The sequence below is a fragment of the Gracilinanus agilis genome, chromosome 4, assembly GCF_016433145.1.
Source record: "Gracilinanus agilis isolate LMUSP501 chromosome 4, AgileGrace, whole genome shotgun sequence".
Classification (NCBI taxonomy): domain Eukaryota; kingdom Metazoa; phylum Chordata; class Mammalia; order Didelphimorphia; family Didelphidae; genus Gracilinanus; species Gracilinanus agilis.
Window position 1 is genome coordinate 195163798 of NC_058133.1, and position 27225 is coordinate 195191022.

At 35.4% G+C, this 27225-nt stretch overlaps 1 protein-coding gene across 1 annotated transcript in view; it reads right to left on the minus strand.

Annotated features, from left to right (window-relative positions):
* Nucleotides 1-296: 296 nt before the first annotated feature.
* SOCS7 (suppressor of cytokine signaling 7) overlaps nt 297-27225 on the minus strand; it is a gene marked incomplete at its 5' end in the record, with an annotated part of 40578 nt that continues 13649 nt past the window's right edge. The window contains 6 exons of the mRNA XM_044675109.1: nt 297-434; nt 3691-3845; nt 4320-4455; nt 22591-22719; nt 25371-25539; nt 26256-26386. Of these exons, the coding sequence (XP_044531044.1) occupies nt 3725-3845; nt 4320-4455; nt 22591-22719; nt 25371-25539; nt 26256-26386 (686 nt within the window). The remainder of the gene's footprint in view (nt 435-3690; nt 3846-4319; nt 4456-22590; nt 22720-25370; nt 25540-26255; nt 26387-27225) is intronic.

Sequence of the window (27225 nt, forward strand, 5' to 3'; positions counted from 1 at the left end):
ATTGCAGAGCACCATGGCTAACACTAAAGGGTCTGTTTGCAAGCCCTTTCTTTTCATTGATTGGGACTGCTCTTTCCCAAACCCACCCCAAATCCAATGGGCACAAACCCCAGCTGCTCTTAAGATTGTTTTCCATACTGAAAATGGAAATATCAAAAATAAAACTTCTGAAAAAGAAACAGTGCTGAGACTTTCTCCAGTTTTCCGAGGAGCTGATCCAGTTGTATGATCCCAACAGGGGATTCAGAGCTGGTGGCCAGCATTCCCACCTCGGGAGCTTTGTTGCTGTGTGCTTCTTCTGTGCCTTATCTGGGAGTCAGACATTTTGTACAGAAAGTTCAAACTGTTCCTCCTTCCCATTTGCTCTTCTCTTCCCTTACCAACCATGTAGCTTCATTTGGTTCTTTGCAACTGGAGCTTGGCAACCAAAATACCTGTTGGAAAAAGAAAAATGAGGGCAAAGTCCCAACATTCTTGAAGCAGAATGGATAATACTGTCAAACAGTAAAATGAGACAGGTACCAATGGCACCAACAAAAACTATCAAGATAACTCATTACTGAGATAACCCAAGGGTGGACATCCTGTGGCAATGGTAACAGAGTGGAACCTTTTCTTGGTAGCATATTCTATGACTCCCTACTATCTTTTTCTCAATCTCCCCCAAAACATTTCCTGAAGGTCTCATATCCTTCTAGTTTCTCCTTATAGGCTCATGAATGGCCCTTGCGGCAGTGCACAGCTTATGGATATTGCCTTGAGATTACAAGAATCCATAACCACCGATTTCCTACAGGCTGCCAGCTATTTAGGAAAGTTAACCAAATGATCAAGAAAGAAGCTGTTGAATTTGGCTGTTTTAATTTTGAACTGGTCCTGATTTAAGAAGGGTTTTATCACTCAGGACTCAAAATCAGACTAATAAGTACCACAATGATGCAAGCCTCCTAAGTCAATACATGTATAAAAGGAATCTTACGGGGCTATTACTATTCAAGTGAACTGGATTATCTGTAGAGCTTTAAGAAAGTCAATCTCTCTGTGACTAATAAGGTAGTTGGGCTGAATGGGGATGTGAAGAGTAAAATTTCTCTCTTCAAAGGGATGGGCTTGGGGAGGTTGATGACCTTGGGAATACTTTCTTTTTTTTTTTTTTTTTCCCAGTGGCCCCTGTAGCCTAATGAAATGATTCTACTAAAAGAAAACTGTCCGAGGGGGCAGAGAGGAAGGTAGAAGAGGAGATAGTACTGGTGGCAAATTTAAAAAAAAAAAAAAAAAAAAAACAGGAGATGCCAGCACTTGACTGCTGTTCAGATGTTAAGACTGCAAAATACTTCTAGCCCTTATTGTACATATATCCTAAAATTATTACATAGAAAGATCCTATTGGTTATATACTACATACTACATTGGTTAATACATTTCCAAGATTATCAACTACATACAATAGATACTATTTCACTAGTAGAATGGAAGCAATACCAAAATTGGTACCTGAAGACTGAATTTGAGTCCTACCCTCTATGCTTTGGGCTTTGGTTTATTCATTTGTAAAATTAAAATAGGACTAAGAGGTCTCTAGGAGTATTTCCAGTTGCAATTTACCTAAGTCTTGCCAAAATACTACTGTTAGGATCCCCTTGCTCTTACTGGTCTATATACTGCCCCTGCTCAAGAGCAATTTAGAATACCGAGATCCAGAAGGAAGGGCATATGAATAGCCTTAGCAAAAGGAAATCATAGTGTAATGGAATACTATGGCACCATAAGGAATAATGAACAGGATGAATTTGGAAAAACCTGAAAAGACCTATATGAACAAAGTGAAGTGAAGTGAGTAGAAAAGAACAATGTATACAGTAATAGAAATATTACACAATGATCAATTGTGAAGAACTAAACCATTATCAGTAAAGCAAATCTCTAAGATAATCACAAGGGACTTATGAAGAAAATGCTCTCCACAACCAAAGAAGTTGTCGAGAGTCTGAGTGTAGATCAAAGCATGCCATCTTTTTTTTTTTTTTAACCCTTACCTGCTATCTTAGGATCAATACTGTGTATTGGTTCCAAGGCAGAAGAGCAGTAAAGGCTAAGTAATGGGGGTTAAATGGCTTGCCCATGGCCACACAGCTAGGAAGTATCTGAGACCCCATTTGAACCTGGGACCTCTCATCTCTAGGCCTGGCTCTTGATCCACTGCCCCCAAAAGCATGCCATCTTACACTATTTCCTTCATGAGATTGCTACTGTATGTCTGATATGTATCTTTTTTTTTTAAACCCTTAACTTCTGTGTATTGGCTCCTTGGTGGAAGAGTGGTAAGGGTGGGCAATGGGGGTCAAGTGACTTGCCCAGGGTCGCACAGCTGGGAAGTGTCTGAGGCTGGATTTGAACCTAGAACCTCCTGTCTCTAGGCCCGACTCTCAATCCACTGAGCTACCCAGCTGCCCCTTCTGATATGTATCTTTTACCATGACATGAGAAATATGGAAATATGCATTACATGAGAGTTTTAGTATAACCTATATCAGATTCATTGCCTCAGGGACAGAAAGGGAGAATAATGAGAAAATAGAAATTTTAAAATGTCAAAAAACAATTGTCAAAAAGTGTTTCTATAGGTAACTGAAAAAAAAGAAAAATAAAAAATTAAAGAGGCAGTCTAATTTAAAAAAAAGGCAATCATAGATCCACTAAAATGTGTTGTATGAATATGTACATATATATTTATATGTGAAATCACTGTCCCTTTATTATCAAATGATAGCAGTATTGGAAAATCAAAAAAAACCTTAAGAAAAGATACCCCTCTGTAATGATAGTGTTTGGGCTTTTTGGGGAGAGAGAAGACAATTATTACCCCCAAAAAAATCTACAGGAGGGCAGGAGCCCACCGACAAATACAATCCATGGAGCACTGATTTAACATGTAGTAAATATTATCAATACTTAAAAAAAAAAAAAAACCCTGACCTTCCAGCAATTTCCCCCTTTCTTCCTCCATTCTTTAACATCCTTTATTAAGAAAAATTCAGAATTCAGCTACATGAATAGATGATGCCAAGGAGTTTTATATCAAGAAAATTAGCAAATCAGAAAAAAGGAAAATTAATTCTTTAAGTGAATTTTCTGGTTAATCAACTCTAATAATTTGTTTGTTTTTTTCTGTGGTGCAAATGGAACTCTAGAAAGAGGTGATAGTTGCCCACCCTGTATTCTGGTTTCCTGGCTACAGTTACTCTTTGATCAAAAATGTAGCCCTAGAGACAATTTAATGGTGAAGAGAGATTTTCTTTGGTTTCTAATGTTACATATTAGTTGTGGAGTGTGAAGGAAACCAACAATTATCCTCCACCACAGATGACTGTGCAGTGAATAAATACTAGGGGAGCATCTTTCCACCAACAGAGATGAAAACTCTTGCCCCCCACTTAATATCCAGCACCATTTTTATTTATAGGTGTCTGTATCTTTCTCTGTAAATATTCTTTCCATGTTTCATAGTCATGTCATATCTCTTAAGGCGTCAAGGCAAAAGTGGGAAGAATAATGGATTTAGAGTTGCAGGTCTAGGTTCAAATCCTAGCTCTGACTTACTATCTATATGACTTTGGCCAAATTGTTTCATTTTTCTGAGTCTGCTTCCGAACACTTGGTGAGGAGTGGGGTGAAGAGGACATACCTTACCTGACAGCAACACAACTGTCATGGGGGCCCCTCGCTACGTAGAGGGCTCCACCTCCGGCTTCTGTTTTGAAATGAGCTGGGCTTCCTTCAAGGACAGGTATACTTCTTCTTGAGGATCATAGTAGTAGAACTTTCTGATGTAAGAGATCAGAGGCCTGGGACACAGAATTGGCACGGGTAGTTATAAGAAAAATAATATAAGAAAAATAAGGCTCTATTATTTCCCCCCTCTCTCTTCTCCATTCCCTCCATCCCTGTGTGGCAAGGGAGATTATTCTCAATTGTCCTTCATACAGATCCAACAAGATCCCCATCTCATACTTTCAATCACAGCTACTTCTCTGGCTTCATTCTTCTAGAGTCCTGATATTACTTCAACCATGTTCTTCCCCACTCAACTTTCCATAGAGATTGCTAGGTATACACAAACATCCTTTTCTCTAGATTTATACCACAGCCCCAGAGTTAAGTGTTAGGAAGAAATAAAGCTGGAAAGGTAATAAATGAGAATATTTGATGCCAAGAGCCATCTCTGGAATTTGAGCCAATAGGCTTTATCAGGACATGCATTTATCTTTTCTCATATTCACCTCCCAACCCCACATTGCTCCCTTCAAATGCCAACATACTTCGGCAAAGGAAGATCTGGGATGTGATCTATTCGGACAAGCTGTCGGATCCGAAAGCGGCAAAGATGCTGGAGAGATTTGACATTGCTGAATCTGGACACAGGATAGAGAAGCTGGACTGGAGTTGGTGGGAGCCCTTCGGAAAAAACCAAACAAACAAGAAATGGGGGAAAAATTCAAATGTAAATTGAAGCTACCAGCAATATCACTTAAGAGAACTAAGGGTGGAAGAAACGGACATTTCTGAAGCTCTAAAATACAAGTTCTTTGGATAAGAAAGTTTATTTCCTCAAAGATTACTCATCTCTATTGACAGAAGTTTCACTGACATATTTCAAATCTTTTCTAACTTGTCATAGTCTTCCTCTAACCTCTAACAGATGATGGCCTCCCTCAAGAGAATAACCCTGTGAATAGTGTCAACCTGGAAACTCATGTCTGAAACCAAGAAATCATTCTTGGACCTTATGGGCTCTCTGGTATATGTCCATACGTAAGGAACAAAAACACCACTGCCAAACAAGGAGGCAAGATAAGAGGCAACACAGGATATAGTGAATAGAGTACTGGACTTGAAGTCAGGGAGACCTGGGTTCAAATTCTACCTAAGATATTTAGTAGTTGAGCGATCTGAGTAAAATTATTTAATCTCGCTGGGCTTTATAGTTTTCTCATCTGTAAATTGAGAGACTTGGCTTTGATGTCCTCAACTGCCCTTTCCATCTCTAGATCTGGAAAAAAATGTTCAATATTTTACTAGCTGGATAATAAAGGGACTATAGCTATAATCAAAATTTAAAAGCATATAACCCTTTCAGATATTTTTCTTGATATTCTCAAACTTTACTCATCTGGGGAAAATCACAAGCCATTTAATCCCCCACTTAGTATACAAAGCTTTAAAGAATTAGATGTGTATCTCCCACCTTTTCCCCCTTTAGTTTTATTCCTTCCCATGATTTATTGGCAATTTAGGGATCTTTCTTAGGGCACCCCAAATATCTAAGAAAGCATGTGTAAGGCTTTCAGAATAGGTCATTTCCTTTAGGAATGCTTGGTTTTATTTGAATTGTCACCATAAACTATGTGACTTCCATTAAGAAAAAAAGATGCATCTTTTGGTGTGAGGAGAAAGAGGTTTTATTAATGGAGCTTTATGATTTCCTAAAGGCAATCTAAGTGTGTTCTTTTCATTAAATTCTGAGTCTCGAAATTGGTGGAACCTTGGAAGATGAAAACACTAAACATAATGAAGAAATACAGTGAGTTAAGAGAATCCTAAGTAAACCCAGATATAAAAAAAAATAATAATAACTCCACAGCAAGAACTTAAAAAGTCTCAGAGGCTTAACCCAAAATACAATAAGAATAGCTAGAAAAGATGAATAGGTTAAAAAAAATAATAGTTGACAGAAAAAAAAGGAGGATAACAGATCAAAATTTGGGAAAAACTTATAAAACTAGTAGACATATTGAAAAACAAACAAGCAATCAGAACTCAGTGACTCTATAAGACAATTAAAGATGCTATGACAAAGCCAAAAAAATTTTAAGAGAATATGGAAAGTATCTACTATCAGAGAATATTAGACCTGGAAAACAAATTGATGAGATATTTTAAGAATCATTAGACTACCTGAAACCATGACTAAAAAAAAGTACAAATTTCAAGTCAGCATAAAAGACTTCCCAAATCTTTTAAAACCCAGAGCAAAAATTAAAACGAAATCTACCAGATGGATTTAAAAGTAACATCAAAACAAACAATAATTACATCTGTGTGGGATGAAATTTGTGCATTATTCCCAAATATACATTGATTAGTATTAGTAATTATAGACTGGCAACTTCCTATAGAAAAATAGTGAAGTTAGGTGCCCTCCACTAGGAGATATCAATCTCTCCTTCTGAAGAGTAGAAGAAACCCCCTCCCCAAGGAGTTTCATACATATATATTAATATAGGCCTTTAATATACTCTTTTTCAAATGTGGCTAAGGGACTTCCCCCCCTTTTCTTCTATTCCTATGGGAAGAAGTTTAGGGGTGACCTAATTCCTATGAAAGAAACTTACAAGTTATAATCTTGACTACATGTCCCAAGTAATGTTTCAAAAAGTGTTTAAGTTTGGATTGTTGTAATCTGATAAATCCTTGGACAGGCCTAAAACCTAAACTAAAAACTGCAAACCTAAGGAATATTCTCATGCTTAGAAACATCAGAAGCTCTGGGAAAGGATTGAGGAGGAAAGAAGAAGGAAGGCAGAATAAGATACAGATGATGGGAAAGTGAAGATAGCACTGTGTTGGATCCCTATAAAATCTGAGTAAAACCTAGACATCAATGTGGACTCTCTGCCTCTGTCTCTCTCTCTCTCTGTGTCCTCCCCACCCCCTTGGCCCTTCGCCCACCTTGTAAGGAAGACTGGCCATGCCCAGTCAAGTATTCCCCCACCCTTAGCCCCACCCCACACCCTGTGAGAATACTGGTCCTTGCCCCCTCCCCCTTCTGAGGATGCTGTCTAGACCCAAAAGCAGCATTCCTCACTTCCCCCCATCCACACCTCTGAATGAAGGTACATGAACTCTGCCAGCATCAAGTCTCCTGTCTGCTCATTAGAGTGATTTTGGGGGTATGAGCCCCACCCCAAATTTCACTCCACATACATCTATCATAAAATATTGCCAAAAAAAGAGAAAGGATGGATCCCACCAAATTTTTCTATAAAACAAATATGATTGTAATATCAAAATCCCAGGGAAATAATGAAGAGAAAGAAGACTATTGACTTGTGTCTCTCATGAATATCAACATAAAAATATTCATTAGTTTTAACAAAGATGAATTAACTTCATTATATTTTTAAAGAATATGCACAATGTACAAATCTCTATTGATTATATAGAGAAATGCAAATAACTCTGAGGTACCACCTCATACCTAGGAAATTGACTACTAATGACAGAAAAGGAAAATGATAAAGGTTGAAGATGTGGGAAAATTGGTGCTGTACTATTGGTGGAGTTGTGAAATGGTCCAACCATTCTGGAAAACAATCTGGAATTATGTTCGAAAGGCTATAAAAACTGTGCATTTCCACTGATCCAGCAACACCACCTAACTGGTCTGTATCCCAAAGAGATTAAAAAAAAAAAAAAAAAAAAAAAAGGAAAAGAAAAGGAAAGGAAAGGAAAGGAAAGGAAAGGAAAGAAAAGAAAAGAAAAGAAAAGAAAAGAAAAGAAAAGAAAAGAAAAGAAAAGAAAAGAAAAGAAAAGAAAAGAAAAGAAAAAAGCTGAAAAGGAACTATTTAGGGGCAGCTAGGTAGCACAACAATTAGAAGCACCAGACTTAAGAGTAAGGAGGATCTGGGTTCAAATTTGATTTCAGACACTTCCTAGCTGTGTGTTACTAGGCAAGTCACTTAATCCAGATTGCCTAACCCTGCCGCTCTTCTGTCTTGGAACTAATATTAAAACAGAAGAGAAAAGTTTAGAAAAAGAGAAAAAAAGGACCTATTTTAGCAAAAATATCTATGGCATTCAATTTCTAATATTTTTAGTTCAAAATCTTTTCCTCTTTCTTCCCTATTAGAAAATCAATGACAAATTGCTTTTATATGTAAGTGAGAAAAAATAAAATATTACTGAAAAGGAAAAAGAAGAGTATCATGAAGATCACATTGTATATCAACAATGCAGAACTGATTCATTCAACTGATTCAATATTAGGAAAACTAAAACATAGCAACTCTTCAACCTTGGAATTGTTTCTTGGTATCAATTCTAAAACAGAAGGTAAGGATTGATTTTTTTAAGTGGTTTAAAAAAAAACAAACAAAAAAACCTAAATTCCATTTCACATACATCAGATTATACAACATGACAAAAAGGGAAAATGAAAACATGATATGAGGAGTTGCAGGAAAACAGCCACACTCCAACAATGTTGTTGATATGAATTGGTTCAGGAATTCTGGAAAACAACTTAGAACGAAGCCCAAAAAGTCATTAAACTATGTATACCCTCTAACCCAGTAATATTACTATTAAATCTATACACCAAAGAAATAAGAGGAAAAGGTAAAGGAGCCACATGTACAAAAACTGTTTATGGGGCAACTAGGAAGCACAATGAATAGTCACTGGACCAGGAGTCAGAAGGACCTGGGTTCAAATCTGGCCCCATACATTTCCTAGTTGTGTGATCCTGGGCAAATCACTCAACCCCAATAACCTAGCCCTTGCCTCTCTTCTATTTTAGACCTGATATAAGACAGAAAATAAATATTAGAAGAGAAACAACAAACTGGGGGGGGGGGGGCATTTATAACAAATTTCTCTGACAAATGTCTAACTTCTCAAATTTGTAGAGAACTAAGTCAAATTTATATGAATATAAGCCATTCTCCAATTGATAATGGTAAAAGGATATGAACAAGCAATTTTCAGATGAAGAAAATCAAAGCCATCAATAATCATATGAAAAAATGTTCTAAACCATTCTTGATTAGAGAAATGCAAATTAAAGCAATGCTGAGATACCACATCACACCTGTCAGACTGGTCAATATGGCAGTAATGTAAGTAGTAAATGTTGGAGGGGATGTGGCAAAATTGGGACACTAATGCATTGATGGTGGAGTTGTGAAGTGATCCAACCATTCCAGAGGGCAATCTACAACTATGCCCAAAAGGTTATAAAACTGTGCATACCCTTTGATCCATTAATACCACACTACTAGGTCTATATCCCAAAGAGATAAAAAATGGAAAAGGATCTACTTGTACAAAAATATTTAGCAGTTGTTTTTGTAGTGGTAAAGAATTGGAAATTGAAGGAACGTCCATCAGTTGGGGAACAGCTAAACAAATTGTGGTACATGTTGGTGACGGAATACTATTATGCTGTAAGAAACAAGATGATTTCAGAAAAAAACTAGAAAGATTTAAAGGAACTGATGCAGAGCAAAACAAGCAGAACCAGGAGAACAATGTACACAATAACAGCAATATTGGACAATGATTATCTGAGAAAACTTGGCTACTCTAAGCAGTGAACTAATCTGGGACAATCCTGAAAGACTTATGACAGGGAATGTTATCCACCTTCAGAGAAAGAACTGTTAGAGTCATCTTTCACATCAGTGTATTTATGATTTTATTTTGAAATTTTGGTTATGTATGAGTTTGTTCTTACAACAATGACCAATATGGAAGTGTATTTTGTATAATGATAAAAAGAATTTTTAAAAAAGACAGAAGGTATGGGTTAAAACAAAAGAAAGATTATAGCAGCTCTTTGCTAAAGAGGTGGAAACTATAAAGTGGGGAATGGTCAAACAAAATTTAGTAGACAAAAATAATGGAAAAATATTACATTGTAAGAAATGACAGAAATTTCAGAGAAACCCAGAAGACTTAAATGATCTGATACAAAGAAAATGAGGAGAACCAGGAGTAAAATTCACATGACTATGTGATCAATGTTCAAACATGATTCCAGAGGACCCAAATGACACATGCTACCTATATTCTGTGAGCAATGGGCTCAAAGTTCAAATAAAGTTTTTTAATATGGCCAACTTGGAATTTGTTTTGTTTGACTATGCCTATTGTTTCAAAGGAATTTTTCCCCCCATTGGGTAGAAGAAAAGAAAATAATGTTTGTTAGTAAGGAAGACTGGACTCATCAATTGATACAATTGTGGGGAGGGGATAGATCTTTGAAACACAAAAAGACATTTCTATTTCATACATTATGAAGGTATAGTATACCTTTATTATCAACATTCCTTAGCATTCCAAAAACTTTTTCATATTACAAAATAAATAAAACATGGTTCTATCTATGGGAACCAGAGGTGTTAGAAATGATTCATATATTTTACACTTTTACTATAAATATGGGGACATACTCCTACAATTGTTTCAGTTGGACATTTTTTTGCCCATGTTAGTCTTTTCCCTTTGGAGTATCAAAAGAATTTATCAAATGTTTATAAAAATCTGTGAATAATTGATAGTGTAAAATAAGACTTTAGCTTTGCATGTAGTTTTTATCTTATTAACTTGCAAAAAAATTTTTTCTAACTTTCTAGGTTTTTTTAAATTTAGTTTGGTTGTCATAATAGTATAGTTTTGCTTGTATCTTAACTGATAAAATATTCAAAAGGCTCATGAAAAGATTTAAGAATTATTAATATAAAGACCCAACAGGACTCAAATGCAGAGATATTAAGAGGACACCTCCAAATCATCCCTTTGTGGAGATAGAAGGTCCACAAGTATCACATATGGTTTTAGACTTTCAGCATATTGATTAGAAATGCTAATTTTTTTCCCTCTAAAAAAATATTTTTTATATAGGATGGTTTTATGGAAAGGGAAGAATATTTGGGATAAATATGATGATGTAAGATAATAACTTATTTTCTAAGACAAGCCATTAAGACATTCCATCATACTCATCCAATAGTAAGCTTTCAGATAGTGATTTCAATGATATAAATGCTAAAATTGCAATATGGGAGGTGGCAATTCTTCATTTCATTCCAGCAATAATTACTCTTATTAGTGAAATTTCTTCTGTACCTGATAATATGACTGTTAATAAGCAAAGTGGACCTGATTTCAGGACAAAAGACAAGAAGGGCCACAATGCCTGAAAGATAAATATGTTTTTTTCTGGCAATGAGCTGCTATTTTTCAAGCAGTGTGTAGATACTAGCAACAGCTAAGTATTATACTTCCAATCTGGTCCTATTGCATATTCAACATCCATAGTCACAGAGATAAGTCCTATTTCTTCTTTGCTGAATTTTACTTAGCAAGCAAATGCTTAGAAACATTCAGAAATGTACAAATGTCAAAGGTCAACAAATATCAGACAATGCAACTAATCCATGACATTAGATGAATTAGAAAGGTGTAATGCTCTTGTTTTTACCCCCTGTTATCAGTAAAAGAAACCTACCTGTGAAAACACATGTGAAACAATGCCTGGGGGTGTCCTCTGTTCAATAAAACTATGCCATATGAATCAATTCTTTAATAATAAAGTACTTTTACTTTGATCCAAAAACTAAAAGAAGCAAATCTATCTTAAGACAAATTTTGTTTAGCATCTTCATTGTAGAATCTTTTTCTTGAAAATTATCAGAAGGTATTTATTTCTGATGGTCAGGTAGGTGATGTAGTAGAAAGAGTACTGGGCCTATAGTCAGAAATATTCATCTTCTTGAGTTCAAATCCAGCTTCAGACACTAGCTGTCACATACCATTTGCCTAAGTTTCCTCATCTGTAAAATGAAATGAAGGAGGAAGTAGCAAACAACTCCAATATCTCTGCCAAGAAAACCCCACATGAGATCACAAAGAATTGGACATGACTAAAAACAATTAAAAAACAAGAATCTACTCCTGAAAATGCAGCATACTGTAACAAATTGAAATTCCTCAACCCTGAATAAAAGCTGATCTGAGTTTTTGTACAGGATGCCAATACTGAGCAAGGAATGAATTCAGAAGCCAATCATAGTTAGGTAGCTCTAATCCCAGGACTTAGTTCTCACCTCCAACACAGGCAGATAAAGCCTGAAGTTCTAATAGTGGCTGAGTCCAGCAGCAGTCTACTGAAACTGGAAATCAGGGACATGCTGAGAGAAACTTATTGGACTAAGATGATAAATCAGTGGGCAGACTTCATCCCAAATATAATCATACTGGGATCAATGAAAGCTTGAAGGCCCCCAACCTAAGCTGTGAAAGCACAAGGATGGTAAGTGGACAAAAGCTCAAAATATAAATCCAGAAGAAGAAAATTACTCAAAAATATCTACAAGCAAAGCCTCAAAGAAAAATGCAGAATGGACACAAGTCTAACAAGAATTCCTAGAAGCAGTCAAAGCAAGAATTTTTTAAAAAGAGGTAAAAATTATTTTAAAAATAAAATGAGAGTAATAAAGGAAAGCATGGGAAAAGAAAAGATCTGAAGTTATAGCAACAATGGTTGAAGCCATGGAGGTTCCTACCTCTAAAGTAATGCATATGTTAACACTATAAAGTATTCAAATAGGAGAAGACATATATTTTATTTGCAAAAAAACATACTAATTGCAGAAAATGAACTATAAAAAAAGCATTCAAAATGTGATTTCTAAATAAGATTACAAAGGGATAAATTTAGTAACATTTTAAATACAAATAATAAGATATAATTTTCCTCTAAAATAAAAATTTTCATTCTACCATCTCTCTCTTTTTTGCTTATAGAAAAAAAAAATGCACTGCCCCAGTGGATGCAACTTGGTGCTTTGAGGTCTTCTTAAATTTTAGCACTTCCAGAATTTAAAAATTAGTTATGATAGACCTCTGGCAATTACTAATAGAAACAGAAAGGTATATACATATTTTTCAGATGTTTGTCTTTGCAAAAAATGATCATGTCTTAGAATAGAAAAACCTCAAGAACTAATGCAGAAAAACAAATTATATGTATACTTTACTGACAATGAATAAGAATAATATTAAAGGACCACCTTAAATGATTAAAAATCAACTAGATATTATGTAACTTAATCCTAAAGAATTGGTGGTCAATAGAACAAATCAAAGAAATAATAGATAATTTTGTTAATAATAATCACAGCAATGATTTGATACCAATTTTGGGGAAGATGCAAACAAAGTAATTTACCTTGGGGGTAAAATATACATCTCTAAATACTTTTATTACTAAAAAAAATAGATCAATGAATTGGGAATGAAACTAAAAATCCTGGAAAAATTGATAATAAAAAACTAATTAAAATGCCAAAATAGAAATCCTAAAAAAATCAAAGAGATTAATAAAATTGAAAACAAAAAACACTTAATAAAATAAGGGGCTTTTAGGGGGAGAAATAGAAAACAATAAAATGGATAAATTATTGGCTAATTTGATTACAAAGAAATCACCAAATTGCCAGTAACAAAAATAAAAAAGAATTCACAATAAATTTAGAAGAAATAAAGGGAATTAGGCAATTTTCTCTCATATTATAGGCCAACAAACCCGACAAATTAAATAAATATTTACAAAAATATCAAATATACAGATTAAAATAATGAGAAATAGGGAATTTAAACTACACAATTTCAGAGGAAGAATCTGAATAAGCCATAAATGAAGTTCCAAAGGAAAAAAATCAACTATAGGACCAGATGAATTCACTGAACTCTATGAAATATTCAAAAGCCAATCCTATTATCACATAAATTGTTTGCAAAATAGCAAAAGAGATCCTACCAAATTCCTTTTATGATATAGATATGGTTTTGATTCATAAACCTGGAAGAGTCAAAGTAGAAAAAGAAAAATAAAGACCAAAATCATAAACATAGATGCAAAAATTTTGAATAAAATATTAGCAAGGCAGCCAGGTGGCTCAGTGAATAGAGAGTCAGACTTGGAGACAGGAGACCCTCGATCTGACCTCATACATATGACCTGACCTCATACACTTCCTATCTGAAAGTCCTAATAATCCCCATTGTTTAACTCTTACTGCTCTTCTGCCTTAGAACTGAAACAGTATGTTGATCCTAAGACAGAAGAGTTAAAAAAAAAAAAAAGAAAAGAAAAAAAAATATATATATATTAGCAAAGGAGCTAAAAGAGCATATTAAAAAGATATATTACATTGTGACCAGGCTGGATTTATAACAGGAACGCAGGGCTAATTTATATTGGAAAAATTATGATCGACCATTTTGACATTCATAACAAATTCAACAAAAATAATTATTAATAGAATCACAAAAATCTTAACAAAATACTATACCCATTTCTATGAAAAACACTAGAAAACAGAGAACTGTAAAAATAAAAAAGACACACTCTAGGAGAAGGGTTGTAACAAATAAAACTAATGGAAACTCGGGGGAATGGGGAATGAATGCAACACACCAATTCAGCTACACAGCTGCACTGGGAGAGGAAAATTACCTATAACAGAACTAAATGGATCTTTCCCTAAAATGTTAAAAAGTATATATTTGGGGGTAGCTGGGTAGCTCAGTGGATTGAGAGCCAGGTCTAGAGATGGGAGGTCCTGGGTTCAAATTTGGCCTCAGACACTTCATAGTTGTATGATCCTGGGCGAGTCACTTAACCCCCACTGCCTAAAACTAGGGTTTAAAAAACAAACAAACAAATAAATAAATAAATAGTATATATTTAAATCTAAAAGCTACTATTATGTACAACTAAAATTAACAAGAATTCTTTCCAATAAAATCGAGGATGAAATAAAGATGTCTATTACAAAATGTATTTAAACTTTTGAGAATCCTCCTATCAAGATACATAAGAAAATATAAAATACAACCACAAAGCACTTTGCAGAAATAAATATCTAAATGGGAAAATATTAATTGCTCATTGGCAGGATGAGTCAATATAATAAAAATGGTCATATCAATAACTAAATGAATTTATTCAATGTCATACCAAATCATCAAAGGATTATTTTATAGAACTAGAACTCCTATAGAGACAAAAAAAAAGGTCAAGAATCTCACAGAAGCAGCAAGGTGGCTTAGATAGACAGCTAGTCTTGGAGTCGGGAAGACTGGGTTTCAAATCTGCCCTTAAACACATCCTAACTATGTGACCCTGGGCAAGTCACTAAACCTCAACTGTCTAATCCTTACCACTTTTCTGCCTTAGAATTGATAAAATTCTATGACAAAAGGTAAGGATTAAAAAAAAATCTAAACAAATAACAAAAATAAGTCAAAAAAAAAAGAAAAGAAGTTCCATATCTCAAACCATACTACAAAGCTATAGTTATCAAAGCAATTAGGTACTGGTTAAAAAAATAGATTAAAAAATGGAACAGATTAAACTACACAACATACAGATGCAATGCATCTAGTACACTGGTATATAAACTTAAAAGACCTCAGCTAAATAGAAGACTCAGTATGTGATAAAAAAAAAAGAACAAAAGAAAAAACTACTAAGAAAAAATGAATAGCTATTAAATTTAGACCAACACTTCATATCTAATTCTAAGAAAAGTGCCCAATGAATACATGATCTTGATATAAAAGGTCACATTTAAACAAATTTGAGAAATATGGAAAAAATTACCTATCAGATCTACCAATAAAAAGATCATGATTAAATAAGGGACAGAAAGGATCACAGAAAATAAAAACAGACAATTTTGAATATGAAATTGAAAAGTTTTTGCATAAACAAATCTAATAAAGTTACGATTAAAGGGAAATAACTGAGGAAAAAAACCTTTGCAACAAGTTTTTCTGTCAAAGCATACTTCTCTGACATACTTCTCTGACAAATTTATAAGGGTAAGATCAATTCCCCAATTGAAATATGATATAAGGATATGAATAGGCAGATCTCAAGGCAAGAAATCCAATCTATAAGTATAAAAAAAATGCTTCAAAAATCACTATGAATTAGAAGTGAAAATTGCAATTCTGAGATTTTTACCTTCTTTTTATCAGACTGGCAAAGATGACAAAAAGGGAAAATGATATATATTTGAGGGGCTGCAGGAAAACAGACATACTGATGAACTGTTGTTGGATTTGTAAATAAGTACAATGCATTCTGGAAAGCAATATGGAATCATACAAAAGAAGTTACTAAAACAGTATGTGCCAAAGATTCAGCTATACCACTCCTAGGTTGTTTATAATAAAAACAATAATAATAACTAGCTTTTATATGGCATCCATTATGTGTCATGCACTGTGCTAAGTGCTTTATAAATATTATTTCATTTGATCCTCACAACCTGGGGAGGTAGAGGCTCTTATTCTTCCCATTTAATAATCAAAAGATAAAAAAAAAAAATAAAAACAGAAAAAACAGAAAAAATCCTATGCACTCAAAAATATTGCTAGCAGTTCTTTTTTATCCAAATTTATTTATTTTTTCAGTTACATGTATAAACAATTTTTAAAATTTTTATTTTGAATATTTCCCCATATTTACATGTTTCATGTTCTTTCCCTCTCCCTGACCCCCCATTAACTTCCCTTAGCCAATGCACAATTCGACTGGGTTTTTTTACATGTATCACTGATCAAGACCCAATTCCATATAATTGGTAGTTAGGCTAGAGTAATCATTTAGTGTCTTCATTCCCAATAATATCCCCATCAGCCCATGTGTTCAAAGCAGTGGTTTTTCCTCTATGTTGTATAAACAATTTTGGACAATTGTTTCCTGACATTTTAAGATTCAGATTTTCTCCCCCCACTCCTCAAAGGGGTAAAGAGTCTGATATAGGCTGGTATCAGTGTAGCAGTTCTTTTTTATAGTGGCAAAAAACTGGAAATTAAAAGGATGTACATCAATTAGGAATGGAAGAATTAGCTATGATATATGAATGTGAAGGTATTCTATTCTGCTTTTAAAAATGAGGTAATAATTTCCAAGAAACAACTAAAAAAGTGATCCAAATGAAGAATCAGAAGAACAAATTATACTCCATCAGTTAATGACATAAAGATTCTGAAGACTTGTATAAAACTAATGCAGAAGGAAATGAGCAAAACCATGAAGACAATTTGTACAAGGACAATACCACTGTAAATAAAGACCATTTTGAAAGTTGTAAAAGCTTATGTTGACAGCTTTGGGAGATATGCCAGCAAGCAGGATCTCTTGATCCTAGCAACATCACTGTCTTGGCCTAATTCCAAATTGCTTTCCAGGATAGCTTGACCAATTCAGAATGTCTGTTTTTCCATTGCCACTCCAACATTAACTATCTCCATTTTTTAGCATCTTTTGACAATTTACTCGTGTAAGGTGAAACCTCAGGGTTGTTTTATTTAATATTTCTCTTAGATTTCTATTTTTTAGATATCTTAGATATACATATTTTTGCACATTTTCTTATAGCCTTTAATGGAAAACATAGACATGATCACAGTTTTGACTGCAGACAAACTAACCAGATTGCTAGCTATACTATCAAGGCTGCCTTCATACTACCACCACAGTACCCTCTTTCTTTCAATCTCCATTCTTATTTTTTCCCATCTTCATACTAACTTTGTTCTTTGTCAAACTAGCCTGTGATCTGACTATACTGACATAGTTGATTCAAGAATTATCTCCACATCATTGATGTCATATCCTATCATTGAAGTATAAATTTCCTTTCTCCTGATTTTTTTCATCAGTGTTTACCATGTCCACTGATAATTTTCTTGAAGTCATTTTTCATGCTGAATAGAGCATGTATATTTTTTGTAGTCTACAAGTCTGACCTTTCTCATTCTTTATTCCTGATCCATCATGTACATGGAGGAATCTATCATACAGTTAATTTCTAATTCTTTTGAGAACTATTTGCTCACTTCCATTGACTAGCTGGGCATTGGAGAATTGAAGGTTTCTCGGATCATATGTCTTAATTCTCTACTTGATTATCAGACTCTTTTCAGAGATAATTTGCTCAAAGATTTTCCCCCCTAATCAACAGCTTGTCTTAGTTGTACTGATTTTGTTTATATTTACCTATTTTTTCTTCTGTGATAACTTCTATCCCTTGTTAAGAAGTCTTCCTCCTAGTCAAATTTGTGAAAAATAACTGATCTTGTTCTCTTCTAATTGTTTATGGCATGAACTTTCATATTGAGATTGAGCTGGCATAGTAAGTTAACTGACTTGAACTCAATAGGACCTGAATTAAAATCCTGCTAAGGCAGACTCTTACTAGCTGTCTGACCCTGGGCAAGTCACAATTTCTATCAGACTCAGTTTTTTCATCTGTAAAATGAAGACAACAGCATCTATTTCACAGGACTATTTGTGGGAAAAGAACATAATATATATAATATGCTTTGCAAACTATAAAATCACTGTTAGCTATTATTATAATTCATTTAGAGCTCGTGGTATATGGTATAAATCTAAACTAATTTCTATCAAACTGTTGTTTTTCTATTTCTTGCCAAATATAGAGTTCTTCACCAAATAATTTATGTTTTTTGGTTTAATCAAGCACTGAATTATCGAATTGGTTTCTGATTCTTGCCTAACTAGTCCATTTCACTGATCTGGTTGTCTATTTTTCAACTAGTATCAAATGGTTTTGATGTTTACTTATATCCGAATGTATTATTTACTTTTAATTCTTACTTTTTTCATGATTTTCCTTAAGCTTTTGGATCTTTTGTTTCTCTAAATGAATTGTTATTTTGTATAGCTCTAATTTTCTCTCTTAGTAGGGTTAAAAAAAATAAACATTCTCAAAGCTTAGTACATCTAGAACTATGTCAGATAATAGTGTAAAAGTGTATTTATCAGGAAAGCTTATAGGTTAGGGATTTTATTTTTTAAACCCTTACCTTCCATCTTGGAGTCAATACTGTGTATTGGCTCCAAGGCAGAAGTGTGGTAAGGGTAGGCAATGGGGATCAAGTGACTTGTCCAGGGTCACACAGCTGGGAAGTGTCTGAGGCCGGATTTGAACCTAGGACCTCCTGTCTCTAGGCCTGGCTCTCAATCCACTGAGCTACCCAGCTGCCCCCAGGGATTCTTAAATCATTTTTGTGTTCTAGACCCCGTTAGCAGTCAGGACATTTATGGATCCCTTCTAAGAATGTTTCTAAATAGATAAAACATATATGATTATAAAAGAAATCAATTATATTGAAATATAATTATTAAATTTTTTAAAACCAAGTTCATGGACCCCAGGTTAAGAGCTCCTGTTCTAGCATTTCCCTCATTTCAAATAATACCAGTTTTTAGTTTTAGCTAAGTCTTTCTTTTACTAAATAAAACATTCTGGTGGCTATTGCTTCCTTGAATTTACCATCTCCCTAGTAAAAGAATGTTTAAAGTTTACTTAAATTTACATTCAAAAGTTTAATTAAATATTTAAGTATTTAAAGTTTAGTTAAATTAAATTTGTGACAGAAAAAGCTTTGATGGAGAGGGGCTTGGGGAAATAACTGAGATACTTTTAAATTCCACATGACATTTTTGATAAGTTAACTAATTTATATGCCTACTCCCTAAATTGTGGATTTGGAGTTCAAAGACCTACCAACTGCCAGCATAGCCTTAAATAAGTTACAACAATTGGGTTGAGAATTTGCTCATCTGTCATGTGAGGAGTTAGACTAAATGACTTTTAAGGTCCCTTCTAGGTCTAAATCAATATCCTATATCTGGGGCAGGTATTGGGGTGGGGAGTATGTGATTATCTGATTTTTATACCTACTTGAATTTTAATGACCATATCTATTTGCCTATTTTGTTACCTTCTACTCCTGGATTCCTAAACAGCAATTTGTTTATTTATTTGTTTGTTTATTTAAACCCTTACTTTCCATCTTGGGAGTCAATACCGTGTATTGGCTCCAAGGCAGAATAGTGGTAAGGACTAGGCAATGGGGGTTAAGTGACTTGCCCAGGGTCACACAGCTGGGAAGTGTCTGAGGCCAGATTTGAACCTAGGACCTCCCATCTCTAGGTCAGGCTCTCAATCCACTGAGCCAACCCAGCTGCCCCCCAAGCAGCAATTTAAACCAACATTAACACTCCAATGCTGATCTGACCAATTAGTTGCATGAAATAGTCAGCTTTGCCCAAAATAAACTCACCTATCTGGATTGTTGCTGCCAAAGGACAGTGTCATACTGAAGGGATTCAAAACATACAAAAATCCAACATCAGCAGCTGACAGGGTATGATCAGCACTTGTTCTTCCCTAACTGCTATTCTTCTGCCCAAGCAGTGACATCATTCTCCTCCCCCTTTCTCCTAGCTCCACAGGAAAATGCCTTTAGAGAAAGGGAGACTGGGTAACTAACCTTCAGTTTGCAATGCCTAACCATTCCCTATAGTTCAGAAACTTTTGCCCTGACTTCAATACATCCCTGACAATTAGGCCACTACTTGACACAGTTAGCTATATAAATGGTCTTATTTCAGAGCTCCAACCTTGGCAGAGCTTGGCATATGGTTCTTAAAATACAGGCCTATAAGCCATGAGAGAGAAAAAGGTATGGGGACCTGCCTGATTTTTAACAAATTATCCTCCAAAAAACTTAAATAATGCCTTAAAAATGAATTCTGGAGTAGCAAAACTCAGAAAAGGATGGGGTAAAACAAGTATGCCAAGGCAGGCCCCATCTAGTAAGCCATTATACGCCTTAGGGGCACAGCTCCCTATAAGGAATCAGCCAAGTTTTAAGTTAGAAGCCAACTGTTCACTGATCCTCTCACACTCATCATTAAAATAATTTATCCCAACTGTCTACTGTATAACTAAAATAAATGTTTCATACTTTATATAACAATGATTCTCCCAACAAGAGTTGGCAAGACATGCACTTTTTGTAGTATTTTTATAGTATTTCTAGTAATGGAAATGGATTTGTGCTAAGCTGAATTCACAAAGTACCCACATTATAGGGACAAGCAAAATTTAACTTTGTTAGAGGTGATTTCAGTTGTAAATATAAAAAATTCTCAAACCCTTCTCTAACCTCCTTTTAATGGAAATTTCAAGATCTCCCACATGCATAAAACATGTCCAGAAACATCCTAGAAAACTATCCTTCCTTGTACCTACCTATTCACAACTATTTTTGAGTTGTCCTCTCAAAAATCTCCTTTTTGAACTAGGTTACGATTCTTTATTTATCATTAATACTTCCTTTTAAGTTCATGAAAATCTTAGTTAAATTCTTTCCAAATAGATGACATCTTTTTGCGTACAGAAGCAATTCTAAGAAATGAAAATTCCACAGGCAAGTCAGAGCCCTAACTGTCCCCCAGGTTCTCCCTCTTACCAAACATGAGATCCAACTGCATTGACATTACACTGAAGGAAGTGAGAAGAGTTAATTTACAATCCATCATGTCTTATTTAAATTATCAGGATTTCAAACCTTTCAATAATCTGGCTCAATCCTGTAACAAACATTTTACTTGAGATTTTCCTGCAGTCTTCACTTTTGGGAATTCTTTCCATGCCAGACCTACTCATAGGCTACAATGGGTCCCAAGGGGAATCACAAAACCTTCATCTTAAATTGAGTCTTGATTCTGCAGATTTTTCCCTTTATTCTAGCTAATGCACTAAAACTATATCTCCTTCCCCCCCCCCCCCCCCCCAGTTAAAGCCATATTTCCTTCTTAAAATAGGATTATGCTGTCAGCTCCCAATTTAGGGGGCAGGAAAAATAAAGACAGGAGCAAAAGATGGGAACTGCTGAGATCTTTCACATGAAGAGCAATCTTTGTACTGTCACTGCTAGTAGGGGTGGCAAGTTACAAATAATATCTATTGTTTGATGGTGGGCTTAGAAGGGGAGTGGGCAGAAATTATAGTGGTTTGTTTTGTTTTAATTTTTTAACAGGCTCTAATTAAAATCGGTTTCCCTGACATTCACAATTGCTTTGCTAAGCAAGTACTTGCTTACTTTTCTACTTTAGCACAAATTAATCCTATAGAGCTGATTTATATTACTAAATTCTCATATAAATGCTCAGATAACTAGGGAAAAGGAACAAAGGACCACCACCAAGTATCAATTGCTCACTAGATGCCTGGACGATAGAACTGAAATTAGAGACTCATCCTTAATTTGCTAAAAAGATGAAAGATTCACCACCTTGCATGTCAGCAAGAATAGTGGCTACAACAATATCAATAAAAAACAACAACTTGAAAGAAATAAAAATTGAGATGTCCATCAATTGAGGAATAGCTGAACAAGTTGCAGTATATGATTGTGATAGAATATTATTGTGCCATGAAGCAGTGACAGAAAGGTTTCACAGAAAAACCTGAGATGATTTATATGAAATGATGCAAAGTAAACAGAACCAGAAAAACACTGTACAGTAACAGCAATATTGTAATGATGGTTAATTGGGCAAGACTTAGCTACTCTGATTAATACAATGATCCAAGAGAATTCCAAAGGATCTATGATAAAAAATGCTGTCTACCTCCAGAGAGAACTAATGAACTGAGGTCTAATTGAAGTATGCTTTTTTCACTTTCTTTTTCGGCAACATGGCTAATACAGAAATTTGTGCATGACTTCACATGTATAACTGACATATTGTTTGTTTTCTGAATGAGTGGGGGAGAAGAGGATGGGAGGGAGAGCATTTGGAACTCAAATTTTTTTAAAACCAATGTTAAAAATAAAAATATAAAACAATCGTTTCAAATAGAACAGTATCACATTCAAGTGAGTTAAAAAACACTAAAAACTTACCTGGAACTCTTGACCTTAAGAAATAGAGAAATTTCCCATTCTTAGAGTGCATAATGGCTCTCTTGATAAATTCCACCACTGACTGGCAACGGTCCTCAAACTTGGGGTGACACCAGAGGCTGAAAGTTCCTTTATATTAGAAAGTAAAAACAAGTCATATTAGATGGAGGCAAGGAAGGGGTGGCAGGGGTGCAGGGGAAGAACTTAGCTAGGTGGTTCACTGGAAAATGTCAAGCCTAGAGATAGGAGGTCCTGGATTCAAATCTGACCTCAGATACTTCCCAATTATGTAACCCTAGCCAAGTCACTTAATCCAACTGCCCAGCCCTCTTCTGCCTTGGAACCAATACTTAATATTGATTCTAAGACAGAATGTAAAGGTTTTTAAAAAAAGAAGGTAGGGATGTTTTCTTTATCAGAACAATGAGTCTCAAACCTTTTCAGGCTCATGGTAACATCTGACAAGGCAAAACGTTGTGGAATGCCAAACCCACTACATTAGGAACTTCATTAGGAAAATGGCACTGATTTTAACGGCAATACTGAAGTAACAGTTAATTTGTATTAAGTAAGATGATGTAAGTTTAGTAAGCTACAAAAAGGGAACATTGTCATACGGAAGATATTAGAAGGATCCACATAACTCACAATTTCTGAGAGCTAAAGTCCAGGTATTGCATCACCTCCAAACTGTTATCTTTTGGAAAGAACCCTAATTTCTTATCCATTCCAAATTCATTTTTAGGCTTTACCTCTCACTATAGGATTCTAGGGAATTCACCCATCAAATAAATAATTAAAATAATAGTAAAAATATGAATAGTGACACTAAAAATATCAACAAGTTAAATCTTTAGGAATCTCATTTGTCTTCTTGCATTAAGCAAGGGATAGACAAGACAGAAAGCTGTGAACTCGCAATCTTCTCCTCTTTACCTACAGATTCCCAAGCCCTAACATGTTAGGGAGATTTCCCCTTGAAATGTTAGGTTCCCAGTGAAAAGAAGGAAGCTAAATATTCTGGATTTTGTTTTCTAAAAGTAGGATATCAGTAGCATCCAAAAGGTTCTGTCCTAAAAAGTGATACTGATCACAGAAGGGGATGATTCACTATTCAAGGTGTCTCTTTAAAAAGAAGACAAATGTTCCACTGCTAACTGGCGCCTAAAAGCTACATAAAGTTTCTATTAAAAACTCTATTGATTCCCAAAAGAAAAGCATCTTTAGGAAGGGAAAAAAGCAACTGGAGAGGCATTTAAAATGGTTGTTTCTGGTATCTTCCCTACCTGAAATGTGAAGGTCAAACATTTATCTCTTTACTTTTTCTGTGGCCTAGTCATTTGTCATTTTCACTGGTTTATCAAAGTGCTTGGTGCTGCAATTTTTTTGAAGAACAGCTGGGGAAAAGGTAGCAGCTGACCCACAGTTACACCAATTAATTCCCAAGCCTTTGGAATCAAATTCCTTCCTCTTCTCCTTCTGGGAGGTGGGTGGGGTGGGGTGGGGGAGAGAGTCTACTAGAGAATGATGAAAATAGAGTTCATGCTGACCTAAATGACCAACTCCTACCACAAAAATGATGCAGACTTAAGAGCTTGCCTAACATTATGAGCTCCATTAGGCTAAACATAGAGAGGGGAAAAGTTAAGATTGCTACCTTAAGTGAACAAAAGACATCCTCAAAGGATCTGTACGCTCCCATTTCTGTTGAAAGTATACAGAAATTATGATGGAGGGTTAATTATTACCAAGGTCAAACCTCAATTATTACCACAAGCCTTTGGGCACAGACCAAATAAAAAAGTGAAAATCCAACTTCCTTAGAATGGTAACAAGTCAACTTCTAATCAAACAGGATTTTGGGAGAGTTAAGCATCACTTGATGATGAGAAAGTTTGGTAGCTGAAGGTTCACTGACCTTATGTTCCTCCTAAAAAGGACTTCTGTCTTAATGGCTTCAAAGCTGACCATGAGGGACATTTTTATTAGCATTCTGATAGGCAGAAAGAGCTGGTGAGAATACTATGCCAAGAAGTTCAAAACAGAACTATGAGATCAAAGCAAAAAAACTCCACTTGTACACCTGTCCAGTTCATATGAGCTAGAAATACTAACAGCAAATATCTCTAGATGTTAAATATAATTATAGCCAAAGCACTGGAGAATTTATCTAATGACCCCTCTTCTTTCTATCAAAAGGACTACAGTGCTACTTATTACTGGAAACCTCCCCAATGATGATGGTCACTCACTCTTACTCAGGAAACATGTTACTAAGAAAACCCTTAAATAGACTCTTCTCTGTGCCCCTGACCCCAAAACCCTCTCCTCTTTTGCTATCATGGAAATCTCTTTTGTCATATTTCTTCTTATCTACAGTCTAATCCTTCTCTTTCCCCCCTTTATAAGTAAGGTAGCAGAGATCACTATCTGGAAATAATGGAACACATTCAAACTCTCAGTGAGGAGCTCCTAGGCAGTGTATTTTGAAAGGAAATACTGAAACAAGTTTATATAGATGTTAAGGCCAAACAACATAAAAATGGTACATACAGTACTTGTATAGACTGTAAATATCAAGGGTAAAGATGGTGTTTTCTACTTCTTTGCACTACACATTTTCCCCCGCCTAAATTTTCTAAGACAAGGGTCTAACTACAGTAAGCATGAAAATAACCACTGATGATGCTCTTTTCTCTTAACCTCAACCTCAACTCTAAAGTACTTTCCAATTCTAAAATACTGTGATTCTAAAACTCTTCACAGGGATCTGCTCTTACCTCTGTAGTGCTCCATTCTGGTATGGTGTGTGATTCCCTGGGATCGGAAGCTGAGGCTCAGGATATATCGGGGATCAGAGCTGTCCCGTACCAGGAAGGAGCCATCTGGCTTCCCCTTCAGCTTCATTTCAGCATCTTCCCAATTCATAGGCCCCCAATACCAACCACACTACCAAGACAAAAGCAAGATTTTGGTTAATAGAGTTGAGAAATGGTAAATGATTTAAAACAGTCCATCCCACCATAAGAAAAATATATCCTCAAGATATTTTGGTGCTTAAATGTGTTGGGAACAGCCCTGCCTATTAGCAATAGACAAGAAACTCCTTGTTTTTTTAGACCTTTACAGGCCCAAGAAAGTAATTCTAATATTTCCATGACCAGGGGCACTAAGAAACACTGGTATAAACTGATATGGCTAGTTATCCAGCTACTTATATAAATACCCACCCCCAAACAAGACTTTCTCTACCATTCAAAAGTCTTTATGAATTAACAATCTAATTTTCCCTTCCTTCTCCTTGGACTTAACAAGAGTAGACCATATTTTAACTATAGGCAAATGGGGCAAAGAAAACCATCCTTCCCTAAAGCAGGGGTTCTTAATCAGGAGTCTGTGAACTTTTTTTTTAATATAACTATATTTCTGTATAAATTATTTCCATTTGAATCCTATTTGTTTTATGCATTTTAAGAAATTTTCTTCTTAAAAAAGGTCCCTGGGCTTCACCAGACTACCAAGGGGGTCTCTGACACAAAAAAGGTTAAGAACCCCTGCCCTAAAGGAAAAGCTGGGAAGGCCAAGGAATAGTGGGCACCCCAGTGGTGGGGTATGGAATTGGAGTATGGGAAGGAAGGTACCTCTGGTCCCCAGCACAATCCTACCTTCTCCAATTCCCGAAGGCTAGCTGCAAAGCTGCTAGAGTCAGGTCGGTAGAGAGGACATTGAAGGTGCTGGGTGGGTTGGTTATGTAGGGATTCAGTAGCTCGGATGGGTACAATCCGGGGAAATGCATCTGCAGGGCAACAGAGGTCATCTGTTCACTCCCCCAAAACAGATATTAATTTCCGGGAGTGGGGCAAAGCATTAGAGGCTAAGCTGGAAAAGGGAAAAGCCAAAGCAATAGGAGAGAGCTTGATGGGCCAAAGGAAAGCTGTGTGGGCTTATGTGTGCTATGAAGGCTAGTGAAGAATGGGTTGGGGTCTTTCAACCCACCAGAGGAAAAAGGGAGCAACTCACTAACCTGACTAAGGTGACTACTTCAGGGACTTCACCAGCCTAGAGCAGATTCCAACTTCTCCCACATCGAGGTAAAGTTCCAGGTAAAACAGCCTTGGAAATAGTCACTCGCCTACTTGCCCAGGGAGAGTAACAATTTACACCAGGCAAGTAGAAAAGAATGTTCAATTCATTCATTTTATTTTATTTTATTAATTTCCTGGTAGGCTGAAAAAAGTGGGTATTGACTGCTACATGTTTGGTACTTATTTAAAAGGCTGCAGTAAAAACCAAAAGCTTAGCAAAAACATGGTACCATTCATAAAGCCCTTCTACTGTTAAAAGAAAAAGATTTGGGCAATTTCTTGATCAACAACTATGCAAGGCCTACAAACTAGTCACTCCTAGTAGCAAACAAAGAGAATATTCAATAAGGGGACCCCATGTCCTAATAAAATCTGATCTTCACTTCACAAAATAAAATCTTCATTTACAAAAGAAAGATGTTAGAGAATGGACAGCTCAGACTCATCCTAGCAGCCTAGCCTAGCCAAGGAGGCAAGACTTAAGTTTTCTTATAGTTTTGGATTTTTCAAATAGAATTCCTCCCTTCATCCACTCATCACCCATCCCAAC